Source organism: Panthera uncia, assembly GCF_023721935.1.
Source record: "Panthera uncia isolate 11264 chromosome B3 unlocalized genomic scaffold, Puncia_PCG_1.0 HiC_scaffold_1, whole genome shotgun sequence".
Classification (NCBI taxonomy): domain Eukaryota; kingdom Metazoa; phylum Chordata; class Mammalia; order Carnivora; family Felidae; genus Panthera; species Panthera uncia.
In genome coordinates this window covers 57,798,433-57,811,568 of record NW_026057582.1, presented here as the reverse complement: position 1 = coordinate 57,811,568, position 13,136 = coordinate 57,798,433, and the positions used below count along the sequence as shown (strand labels likewise).

The 13,136-nt window shown below is 34.8% G+C and overlaps 1 protein-coding gene across 4 annotated transcripts in view; it reads left to right on the top strand.

Moving 5' to 3' along the window:
- The window catches only part of MIA2 (MIA SH3 domain ER export factor 2), a 108,429-nt gene that overhangs the window by 9,498 nt on the left and 85,795 nt on the right, over window positions 1–13,136 (top strand). For all 4 annotated transcript variants that reach the window (XM_049611576.1, XM_049611574.1, XM_049611575.1 and 1 more), the window contains exons 4-6: window positions 1,176–2,379; window positions 10,108–10,326; window positions 10,433–10,533. In XM_049611576.1, coding sequence (XP_049467533.1) covers window positions 1,176–2,379; window positions 10,108–10,326; window positions 10,433–10,533 — 1,524 coding nt within the window. The remainder of the gene's footprint in view (window positions 1–1,175; window positions 2,380–10,107; window positions 10,327–10,432; window positions 10,534–13,136) is intronic.

Here is a 13,136-nt window from a genome sequence, read left to right as displayed (position 1 = left end):
TCCCACCAACAATGCAAAAGAGATCCTCTTTCTCTGCATCCTTGCCAACATCTGTTGTTGCCTGAGTTATTCATGTTAGCCATTCTGACAGCTGTGAGGTGGTATCTCATTGTGGTTTTGATTTGAATTTCCCTGATGATGACTGATGTTGAGCAGTTTTTCATGTGTCAGTTGGCCATCTGGATGTCTTCTTTGGAGAAGTGTCTATTCATGTCTTCTGCCCATGTCTTCACTGGATTATTTGTTTTTTGGGTGTTGAGTTTGATAAGTTCATTATAGATTTTGGATACCAACCCTTTATCTGATGTGTCATTTGCAAATATCTTCTCCCATTCTGTCGGTTGCCTTTTAGTTTTGCTGATTGTTTCCTTTGCTGTGCAGAAGCTTTTTATTTTGATGAGGTCCCAATAGTTCATTTATGCTTTTGTTTCCCTTGCCTCTGGAGACATGTTGAGTAGGAAGTTGCTGAGGGCAAGATCAAAGAAGTTTTTGTTTGCTTTCTCCTTTAGTATTTTGATGGCTTCCTGTCTTACATTGAGGTCTTTCATCCATTTTGAGTTTATTTTTGTGTATGGTGTAAGAAAGTGGTCCAGGTTCATTTTTCTGCATGTTGCTGTCCAGTTTTCCCAGCACCACTTGCTGAAAAGACTGTCTTCATTCCATTGGATATTCTTTCCTGTTTTGTCAAAGATTAGTTGGCCATACGTTTGTGGGTCCATTTCTGGGTTCTCTATTCTGTTCCACTGATCTGAGTGTCTGTTTTTGTGCCATACTGCAACTTTTAACCAGGCCTCCATGCTTTATAGTCTCTGGTCTGTCTGAACTGTCATCATGTGCTGTGAAATTCCCCTCTCTTAAATCACCACGCAGCTGAACGTGCCTGTTCAGTGCACTCTTAGGAGAAGCAAGATTTTGTGGACATATATACATTTTCATCAGGAGTTTATTTTCAGAATATACTCAAAGCCTTGATTTTTCATTTAGGTATATCATCGACCCTGTGCGGTCAGTTGTGATATAAATGTTTGAGATTAGGAGATCTGATTTTAGTTTATGCTGTGTGTCGAGTTAGTTTTATGGTCTTGGGAAAATCATAGTCATTCATTTTAAATGATTTAGGGAGAAATAAGGAATTTTGGTGTATTTATGTCAATCATAATTTTTTTTTCTATTAGGAATCTGATTTTCTTTGTCTTCTTGGAGTAAGCTACACATTTGAAAATGAAGACAGTGATGGCAAAAACATATATCCTTATGAAGAAGATAAAGACCAAAAATTAAGTGTATATGAAAATGATTTGCAGACAGAATCTGGATTTTATTCAACTTCTGAAAGTATTTTGTTGGAAGATCAATTTCCAGCATCGGAGGCTCCTGAAGATATCAGAAGTTCTAGTGAATCAAAAGATTGGGAAGAAGTGGAAGCTGGAAGTCTGGAAGAGGATTCTATTCCTGAAGTGGTTCATATCCCACCATCCTCAACTGTGTCTGAAGTGAAAGGATGGTTTGGATTTGGAAGAGAACGAGCTAAAGGAAAGACTTTTGAATCAGTTGTTGAACCTCTACAAGAAAGTTCATTTCCAAGCAGAAAAGTAGCAGGAAAAGATGAGAATGACCTACAGGAATTAAATAATGATGAGCCCCAGACAGAACAAAATCAAGAACCAGAATCGGAATTCAATTCAGTGCCAAAGAAACAGTCTGAACTAGGTTCCATCGGTCCTCAAGCCACTGGTTGGTTTGGGGGTGGTTTTACAAGTTATTTAGGTTTTGGAGGTGAGGATACAGGGCTTGAATTATTGCCCAAAGACAGAAGTTCACCACTACAAGATGCTCCTAATTCCATACCATCTGAGGAAGAATCCACAGTTCCATGCACAGAAACATTAACAGAAAAAGAAGACACAATCACCAATGATAGCTCAATTCTCAAACCAAATTGGTTTGATTTTGGTTTTGGTATGCTAGGCTTTGTATATACCAATGAAGATAAAATTATGTCAGATGATGGAAAAAGTGAAGAAGGAAGTGGAGGAGATAAACATGAACATCTTCCAAAAAGTAAATTTGACCCTGATAAGGAACAAGAAATAAAAACAATAAAAATTATAGAAACTGAAGATCAAGTAGGGAATGAAAGAGTCTTAGAGAAAACAGATGATTCTGATACATTACCATATTTTAAAAATTTCTTATATAATTTTGACAATCCTTGGAACTTCCAGGACATTCCAAAGGAAACAGAATTGCCATCTCCCAAACAGATGCAGGATGAAAATAATGTAGTTGACAATGATGAAACAGAAGAATTTTCAGTTGAAAATTATCAAACAGATAATATGAAAGTTATGATGCTGAAAAGCAGATACAGTCAGTCAGGTTTGTATAAAAATATCTATTATGTAACTTATTTTTTAAACATAATTTATTCTTATAAGTACAAATCAGATTAAAAAAATCCAGAAATCCATGTTTCTCAGCATATTCAAAAGTCAATAACAATCTTATCAACTACCCTTTTATTAATTTCTGGTTTACTCTGGGAATTAGATCTTAGTATTATAAAATAAAATACCAAGGTAAAAAGAATGATTGGAGATACATAGATATTCCAAGAAGATCTTAAGGTATTTTACAACAAATTTTAATTTTTATGAAAGTAGTATATGTAAACAGGTTTTATATAAATAGTGCTAAGCCTATTTTTTTTCTTTTTATACAAAAGCAACTTGTTGCTTCTGTCCACCTCTACTCTCTCCTCTGTCCCAGGGACAATAATTTCTTTCTTTCTTTCTTTCTTTCTTTCTTTCTTTCTTTCTTTCTTTGAAGCAAATTTCTTTTAGTATTTATCTCTATTTTCTAAATAGAATCTTTATATTGTTCTGCTTTGATTAATTTCGACAATGTACACTGACTTTCTATTTTCATTAATGAGGGTTTCTGCTCATTTACATTAACTTTTTAGCTTATTAACACATTCCCAATATAACTATATTTGAACGGTTTTCTATCAATTCTGGGAGCTAAACAGAAAGCTATGGAAAGGGGCAGAGTATCACAGGATACTTCTAGATCTAGCATCTAAGTATTTAGCAATTTCTATGATTAGAAACGTGGATTCTACTTTAAGTAAAGAATTATATAAAATGACTTTCTCACATTTCCATTCTGATGTCTCTCTGATGGACAGATTAGAAACTGCAAATATTGGCCAATAATACAGGAACAACTGAACCTTAAGATGATAGATAACCTTTCATAAGAAGAGATCAACAATGTTGCACACTCAGGAAACACATAATTTCCATTAGAAATGATTGATTTTCTTGAATTTTCAGAAGAACTATATGTTATTTCTTAATAGTCTCCAAAATGTGAGCTCTTAACTGAATTAATACCTTCAACCAGAATGTAGACTTATATTCTTACCCTTTGCTAAATGAGAAATGGGTACGTGTAATGCATGACTAAAAATAGATTGTCAAAGCCTAAAGAGGAAATGATTTTGTTCTACACTTGTTGGATCCTAAAGGAATATTTGTGAAAAAGCAGATAAGAGTAATTGAGAAGAATAAATGAGACTAAAATAAAGCAAAACAATATCAAAACAATATGAAATAAAGAAGATTCAAAATATAGATATATGAAAATATTTTAAGCATATTTATAAAAACTCCAAGGCATACTGAACATCACTTTAGTAGAATTTATTTATTATTTCATATAGTGATGCTAGGAGAATTTCTTTTTTTTTTTTAATTTAGTTTTATTTATTTATTTATTTTTAAATTTACATACAAGTTAGTTAGCATATAGTGCAATAATGATTTCAGGAGTAGATTCCAGTGATTCATCCTCTACATATAACACCCAGTGCTCATCCCAGTGTCTTCCTTAATGCCCCTTGCCCATTTAGCCCATTCCCCTAGCCACAACCCCTCCAGCAACCCTCAGTTTGTTCTCTATATTTCTCTATATTTAAGAGTCTCTTATGTTTTGTCTCCCTCCCTGTTTTGATATTATTTTGGTGAGAATTTCTACATATGAAAACAGGAGATCAAACGAGAATAGGACATTTATGCAATTACAACTAATTTTGAGGGATTTTATGAAAATATTAGGAAATTCCTTTAAGCTTCTAAAAAAGATAGGTCGTTCTATATATACAAAGTAGATTATTCCAAAATATTACGATATTAATTAAATGCAAAACAACCTGGGGTCATGTAAAATTTATTTATTTTTTTAACCTTCCTTCCTTCCTTCCTTCCTTCCCTCCCTCTTTTCGAGAGAGATAGAGGGCAAGCAGGGGAGGGGCGAAGAGAGAGGTAGACAGAATCACAAGCAGGCTCTTCACTGGCAGTACAGAGCCCCATGTGAGGCTCAAACTCATGAAACATAAGACCACGACCTAAGCCGAAGTCAAGAGTTAGACACTCAACTGACTGAGCCACCCAGGTGCCCCTAAAATTTATTTTAAAAAGGTAATACTAAAAGGATTCAGATAAATCCATAGGCCCTACTTTCTGGCTATTGGAGAAACAGTTATAGCAGCCAATATTTTTAGATAATTTCAATAACTCTTTTAGGAAATACCAAGTGAAAACTTGCGTTAATCAGAAAGATTGCATTAAAAAAATGAATCACTGGATCTTAAATCAATATTTATGAAAGGCTGAAACCTGAGATAACCAGATTTACAGAAAAACTAATATACTGATATAGGTATTTACAAAACACATAAATTAGGGAACAGTTATTTATATTGCAATATTAACTATTTTACAAAAGGACTCCAATTGAACTTATTTAAATGAATTTTCCAAGTATAGCTAAATATAAAACGTTCTTCATTATGTTATTTGACTTAAAATTCTGTTTACAAACAATTCTAAGAAAGGCATATCTATATCTAATGTAAATCCTTCCTAAAAAATGTTTATTTTGAGAGAGAGAGCATAAGTGTGTATGTGTGCATAAGCGTGCACAAGTGGGGGAGGGGCAGAAAGAGTGGGAGAAAATCCCAAGAGGGCTCCTTGCTGTCAGCGCTGAGCCCCATTTGGGGCTCAATCTCACTAACCAGGAGATCATGATCTGAGCCAAAATCAAGAGTTGGATGTTTAACCGACTGAGTCACCAAGGTTTACATATCTAATGTAAGTCCTAAAGCTTTGGTTTAAGTCATGTGAAAATAATACCCTGAAATTAATTTAATTAATTAATTTAATTAAAAAATATTATGGGAAGTATTCATTTTTCTTAACATACGTTATTTATTTTAAATGCAATTAAAACAATATTTTAAAAGAATTTAAACACATACAAGTTTCAGTGTAATTAATAATAGAATAAGCCTTTTTTTTCCCCCTAATGCCATTAAACATCACTGAATCCTGCATTTACAACAGTCCCATTGTATTCAGGTTCCTGAGCTGATTGCTCAGTTTTAACTTTTATGTCCACAGGTAAGAGTAAGTTACTGATTTGTGTTTGCCTACTTGAGACTTTCATCTTTTGAACAAGGCTAAATAAGTGACAGCACCAAAGTGCCATGTTAAATTCATAATTGAAAGAGCAATAGACACTGAATAATTGTCTTATTATAAGCAATAATACTGCTTTTCAGAACTGCACTGATACTTTCCTATCCTTGTCTTAAAAAATAACCGAGCATCTGACTCTTGGTTTTGGCTCAGGTCATGATCTCATGATTTGTAGGTTTGAGCCCCACATCGGGCTCTGTGCTGGCAATGCAGAGCCTGTTTGGGATTTTCTTTCTCTTTCTGTGCCCCTCCCCAGCTCATGCTCTCTCTCTCTCTCTCAAAATAAATAAATAAGTGTAAAAACAAAAAAGTAACTGAGAAGTAAATCCCACATTTTACCTGAATACTTTAGGCTAGGAATGGTTAGAACGTTTTTTCCCCTTTAACTCTGATTAGTTAATTCAGTCAAATGATCAGTTTAAACTATGTTTGAAAATTGAATTGTCTTAAAATAAATGGCTATTAGTATGCACATGAATATATGATGCAACAATACAAATGTGGTAAACTTTGACATATATGTTTCAAATTAAAAATTTTTTTCAATTAATTTTGGGGAAGGATAATCCTTTTAAATGTTTATTTTTGAGAGAGAGTCCTGCAAGGGGGGAGGGGCAGAGAGAGAGGAAGACTGAATCCAAGGCAGGCTTTGTGCTGAGAGCAGAGAGCCCAATGTGGGGCTAGAACTCAAAAACTGTGAAATCGTGACCTGATTCAAAGTTGGATGCTTAACCAACTGAACCACTGAGGTGCCCCAAGGATAATCCTTTAATTAATTAATTAATTAATTAATTTAACATTTATCTATTTTTTAAAGACAGAGAGGGGCAGAGCACGAGTAGGGGAGGGGCAGAGAGAGAGGTAGACACAGAATCTGAAGCAGGCTCCAGGCTCTGAGCCATCAGCACAGAGCCCGATGTGGGGCTCAAACCCACAAACTGTAAGATCATGATCTGGAGTTGAAGTTGGATGCTTAACCGACTGAGCCACCCAAGCGCCCCAGATAATCCTTTTAAAATGAAGGTTCTCAAAAGACATGCATATATATTTTCATTATAAATTTGAACTCAGGTATATTATCATTGAAAGGTATACACATTTAAATATTTAATATGTAGCATAAAATCAGAAAAATCAGGAATATTTTAATTAAATCTCTATTAGCCTTCTTACACTGAAATGCAAAACTTATATAAATTTTTTCTCTGACAGTATAGATTTATGACTTCTATAAAAAAGCAGTGAGAAGATTTATAATTTCTTGAATTCCCTCTAAAATTTAGGACACTCATTGAAGCAAGATGTTAATTTCATGAGATTACCAAATTAAGAAAACATGTAGCTTTGCCTTTGCCAGACACATTCATAGTATATGAATGAAATCTAAAACGTAATTTAGTATTGATTTTAATGTTTATTTATTTTTGAGAGAGAGAGACACAGAGTGCGAGTGGGGGAGGGGCAGAGAGAGAGAGAGAGAGAGAGAGAGAGAGAGAGACAGAATCTGAAGCAGGCTCCAGGCTCTGAGCTGTCAGCACAGAGCCCAATGTGGGGCTCGAACCCATGAACTGTGAGATGATGACCTGAGCAGAAGTTGGACACTTAACCAACTGAGCCTCTCGGGTGCCCCATGTTGATTTTAATTTGATTTCTAAGCACAACTTTACGGTGTTTTGGGTCTGAAAGTGAAAATAAGCGCATACCTGTGTATACTCATGGAAGAATGTATTTTACTAACAGTTGAATGAGAATATCTTGAGTTTTTTACTTTTATATTCTATTTAAAAGTATCAGTATTTTCCCTATCTCGTCAACATAAACATACAAAAAATGTTATTTTTATGCTGTCAATTTTTCTTAATTGCCAAAATAACTTAAATAATGTCAAGAATATAGTGTGAACTTATACTATCTATATATTTTTTATACAGCATACTCTAGTAAATTAGTAAATTATATAATGTGCTTTAAAATAGAAAATATCCTATGAGGTCCTTGGGTGGCTCAGTCGGTTAAGTGTCCGACTTTGGCTTGATCATGATCTCAAAGTTTGTCAGTTCAAGCCCCATGTCAGGCTCTGTGCTGAAAGCTCAGAGACTGGAACCTGCTTTGGATTCCGTGTCTCTCTCTCTCTCTCTGTATCTCCCCTGTTCATGCTTTGTTTCTCTCTTTCTCTCTCTCTTTCAAAAATAAATAAACATTAACAAATTTTTAAAAATTGCAAACTTCAAAATCTTTAAAAAAATAAACTATAAAACATTTTATAATTATTAACGAATAAAGATTGCTCTCAATCATATCTTTCAAATTTTTCACTTGATATAAAGGATGTATTTGATTTTAGGATTTATAAAGCTTCTATTTATTCATTGTTTTCTTTTTTTTTTTAATGTTTTATTTATTTTTGAGACAGAGAGAGACAGAGCATGAACGGGGGAGGGTTAGAGAGAGAGGAAGACACAGAATCTGAAACAGGCTCCAGGTTCCGAGCTGTCAGCACAGAGCCCGACGTGGGGCTCGAACTCACAAACCGTGAGATCATGACCTGAGCCGAAGTCGGTCGCTCAACTGACTGAGCCACCCAGGCGCCCCTATTCATTGTTTTCTAATGTACCTGCTGGATAATATGATATGCTATAAACTGGACATGGGCTGAAAGGGGAAACAAAAATTGGACTTTGAAATTAACAAAGCTCCAAGGGAATGGAAAAAGTACAATACCTGAGATTTGATTGGTACCTTGTCATTTTCAAATTTGTTTCAAATATCCTAAGACTATGGGTACCTTTCTGTGCAAATGGCTAATATAGTTTCTTTGGTAGTGGGCTTTCTTTCTTTTTTGGAGCAATCTCATTAAAACTTTGAGTGATAATGGCTTTTATATTTAATAGTACATCCTGGCAACTATGGACTGTAGACATGTATAACCTAGTGGACTAGATTTCAGAACTTGGAAGTTAATTGTTGTGAACTTTAATATTGTCTTTCTTTGTGTAACTGGCTCAGTTTGTTCTATTCATTATATAGAATAGGCGGTTATGGAGTATATTATTACACTGGTTACAACAACTACCATATATATGGTGATTACAGCAACCAGCAGAATGGTTATGGGAAAGTGTCCAGGCGAGGTGATCATCAAAATAGCTACTCACCATACTAAATTATTCCATTTGCAACTTATCCCCAACAGGTGGTGAAACAGTATTTTCTAATTTGAAGATTCATTTGAAGGTGGTTCCTGCCACCTGCTAATAGCAGTTCAAATTAAATTTTTGTATCAAGTCCCCGAATGGAAGTATGATGTTGAGTCCCTCTGAAGTTTAATTCTGAGTTCTCATTAAAGGAAATTTACTTTCATTGGGGGGCACCTAGGTGGCTCAGTCGGTTAAGCATCCGACTTTGGCTCAGGTCATTATCTTGCTCTCTCTCTCTTTCAAAAATAAGTAAACATTAAAACAAAAAATAAATTTACTTTATTTCTTAATTGCTATGCTTCTGAATCAATTTGATTTGTTTTATGTGCCCCCTCCCAGTATTGTAGAGCAAGTCTTGTGTTAAATGCCCAGTGTGACAAGGTCATGATGTAGTAGGGCCTTACTGGTTTTTAAATAAATCTTTTGTATAAAAAATGAGGCTGTAGATATGGTAAATAATTTTGGTCATTTTGACTATTTCTGGTTCTCTAACAGATAAAGTAAGAAAAATCTATCGTAACTAATTTTCTTGAATGGCGGGGATATATATTTTTGCAATAGGATTTAAATATTATACTTTCTTGGATAATAAATATATCTAACAGGAATGAAATCCTATGGAGAGCTATTTAATGTCTTATTCTTAGTCATAAGCTTATATAATAGCACAACAGCATCTTTGTTGACAGTTATGTTATTTTTTATTTTTTTTTAAATAATTTTTAGGACAAAAAGGCAATGTAGAGAATAGAATTCTATACAGTCTTAAAAATTCTTCCTTGGTAAAAGAATGAAGAAAAGCATTGTGGTAGGCTAAATAATGACCATTCAAAAATGTTCATGTCTTAATTCCCAGACCCTGTGAATATGTTACTTGACATGGCAAAATGTCATATTGCAGATGTGAGAAGGAGAGATTATCCCAGTATCACAAGGTTTGTTACAGGTGGAAGGAAGGAGGGTTAGAGTAAGGGAGAGGTTACAAGATGCTGTACTGCTGACTTTGAATATGAAAGAAGGAGCCATGAGCTAAGAGATGCAGGTGGCCTCAAAAAAGTAGAAAAGGCAAGGAGATAGATTTCTCCTCTAGAGCCAACAGAAAGAACACAGCCCTGCCAACACCCTGGTTTTGGGACTTTTGATCTCCAGAACTCTAAGAGAATATATTTGTATTGTTTAAGGCACTAAGTCTGTGGTAATTAATTACATTCGCAGTAGGAACTAATGCAAGCTGAAGTTTATGTTTTACGGAATTCTTTCTGTAATGAAGTATCACAATGACCACAAAAATTCAAAGAATGACCTGCCTAGAAAACAAAAGGAAGCCCACAACAAACCCCCCTAAACAATTCTATATTTATTCACAGATATGGTATCTGAAATAGAGTTACCCACAAGAATTAATAAAGAAGTACATTTCGAGACTCCATCTTCTAAAAATAATGATGAAAAATCAAAAACATCACTAGATACTGAAGGACCTACTCAGCAGGAAATAGACAGATCTGTGGAAAATACCCTGCCAAACAGTCAAATGTTTTCAACTGATTACTCTCTGTCTTCTCAAAATTATATTGCTCAAAAAGGTAAGAAACAAGTTATTTGTTCTCTAATGCAGCAATTAAGGAAGAAATTAGATGCAAAAGTTATATCACATCAAATGGTAACATATTTTTATTTATAAATTGACAGAAGATGCTTCTGAGTATCAGATTCTGAAATACTTATTTCAAATTGACATTTATGATTTCATGAATTCTGCATTTTCATCAATTATAATTCTTACAGAAAGGGTAAGTTGACCTTTTAAATCTTTTGCAATAATTTTACCTATTTTCTAAATATAGGAGTAACTGAAAATGATGTTTAAGTGAATCCTCTTATGCAAATGTTACATAATGTTGGTCTTTCTATAAAATCTTACATGTAGGATTTCTCCTTACATGAGTGTTTTGTTGCATGGATATTGTTAAGGATTTTTTTAACCTTTCCTTAAGTTTTGTTGATCATGAGCATTGTTTTTTCTTTCTTTCTATTTTATTCCCTTTTTTTTCAAATCAGGAGAATTATACTGAATGATATAGCTTGGAAATAATAGGAGCTAAAATGAATCTTAAGCAAATTGTTAATATCTGAATGATAGCTGGGATCTCAAAATGGTATATTATAAGACTCTTACAAAAGCAACAAATATCTCAAAATTTAACCAAGCCATAACAAAAATTCCAAAATATTCCACTTAAAAAAAATGTTTATTTACTTACTTTTGAAAGTGGGGGGGGGGGGGGGGGGGGGCAGAGAGAGAGGGAGAGAGAGAGAATCCCAACAGGCTCCATGCTGCCAGCACAGAGCCCAATGTGGGGCTCAATCTCATAAACTGTGAGATCATGACTCGAGCTGAAATCAAGAGTTGGACGCTCAACTGAATGAGCCACCCAGGCACCCCTTTATTGTAAATCCTATTAAATCCTATCTCATTTATTGTAAATGAGATATCCCACGGGGCTTAGCTATAGTACTTGGCACATAGAAGGCCTTTTACAAATGTTATTTCCTTTTCTCATCTACTCTAACATATAAATAATTGAAGAAGCACTTTTATCTTCTTACATTTTAAGATGTAATTGAACAGTATTTGCCTTAAGGAGCTTACTCTAGTTGGAGGACATAGGTAAAAAAAGCAATAATTATAATACAGTGCTGTAATAGACAAAGGAGGCTACTGATACATTAATCACCCTACGGATGCTCTAGTAGACTGACCAGAAGTGGTAGCTGGATATGGTGGGGGAAGAGAAGCCTGGGAAAGTGTCTCAGAGATCATACTTGAGCTTACCTTGAAGGAAGAGGAGGAGTTAGCCACACAAAGAAAAGATGGGCATTCTAGGTTGAGGAGAGAGCATTTTTAAAAGTAAGTAAGTGGAATAGATCATGCATTTTTGGAGAATTATAACCAATTTAGTCTAATTAAAAATAAGATGATAATGAAGATTATATAGGGATTAAATCAAGAATAGCTTCAAATATTATAATAGGAATTTGAACTCTATCTTGTAGATAATGGGGCACTATTGAAGTTTTAAGCAGTGAGTAAAATGAAAAAGTTGCATTTATAAAGTCCATCTGTCAATATTATCAAATATCAAATAAGGATTAAACAGGTAAAGACCAAAGGCAGGCCTGGTCAAGAATTTATTGCATTGTAAAATCTGTAAAAAAAAAGAAGGTGGGGTAGTGCCTGGCTGGCTCAGTCAGTAGAGCATGTGACTCTTGATCTTGGGGTTGTGAGTTCAAGCCCCACATTGGGTGTAGAGATTACTTAAAAATAAAATCTTAGGGGTGCCTGGATGGCTCAGTTGGTTGGGTGCCTGGCTCTTGATTTCGGCTCAGTTCATGATCACAGGGTCGTGAGTTTGAGCCCCATATCAGGCACTCAGCCCCACATCTACACTAAGAGTGCAGAGCCTGCTTGGGATTCTCTCTCTCTCCCTCTTTCTCTGCTCCTCCCCTGCTTGTGCTTGCTTTCTCTCTCAAAATAAATAAATAAACTTAAAAAAAATAATAAAATAAAATGTTAAAAGGAAGACTTATTGTATTAGTTTAGGAAATAAATGGTGAAGGTCTAAAACAGGGTATATAAACTCAAATGAAACGAGTGAAGCATAGGTAAAGATGAGAACTGTAACCAACTAGAGTGTGTATGTTTACTCCAAAGGATGTAGCTGCTATTTACCTTTAACCTGGTTTTGCCAGATTTTCTGATATTTCAAGAAAAGTGGAGATGTGGATATTTTGTGTGAAATCTCTTGATTTTTAATGCTAGCAAATATTCACATTAAAAAGAAATACTAGGGGCCACCTGGGTGGCTCAGGTGGTTAAGCATTTCACTCTTGATTTCAGGTCAGGTCATTATCTCACTGTGTGAGATTGAGCCCTGAGTCAGCACAGAGCCCACTTGGGATTCTCTCCCTCTCTCTCTGCCCCTCCCCTCTGTTCTTTCTCTCAAAAATAGATAAATACACTTTAAAACAAACAAACAAAAAGAAGTACCATATTGGTCAGACAAAACGTTCTTTGGATCGAGTTTGGCCCACTAGCCACGTTTTTTAAACTTTTGATCTAATATCTGATGGTGGTTGTTAAAATGATTGAAAGGACAAACTAGATAGATCTTTTGTAGACAGAATTCATTGGATTTAATGATTGACTGAATGTAGCATGGGAGGAAAATGGAAGAGTGAGGATAACTTACCAGGTTTCTAGCTTGGGTGACCAGGTAGATGGTGGTGACTGTGATAAGAATCTTAGTGAAAACTGGGCTTAATAACACATACCATTTTGTTTTCAGAGGCTTCCTCTTCACTTTATTTCTTTGCTAAGTTCCAGAGAGTTGAC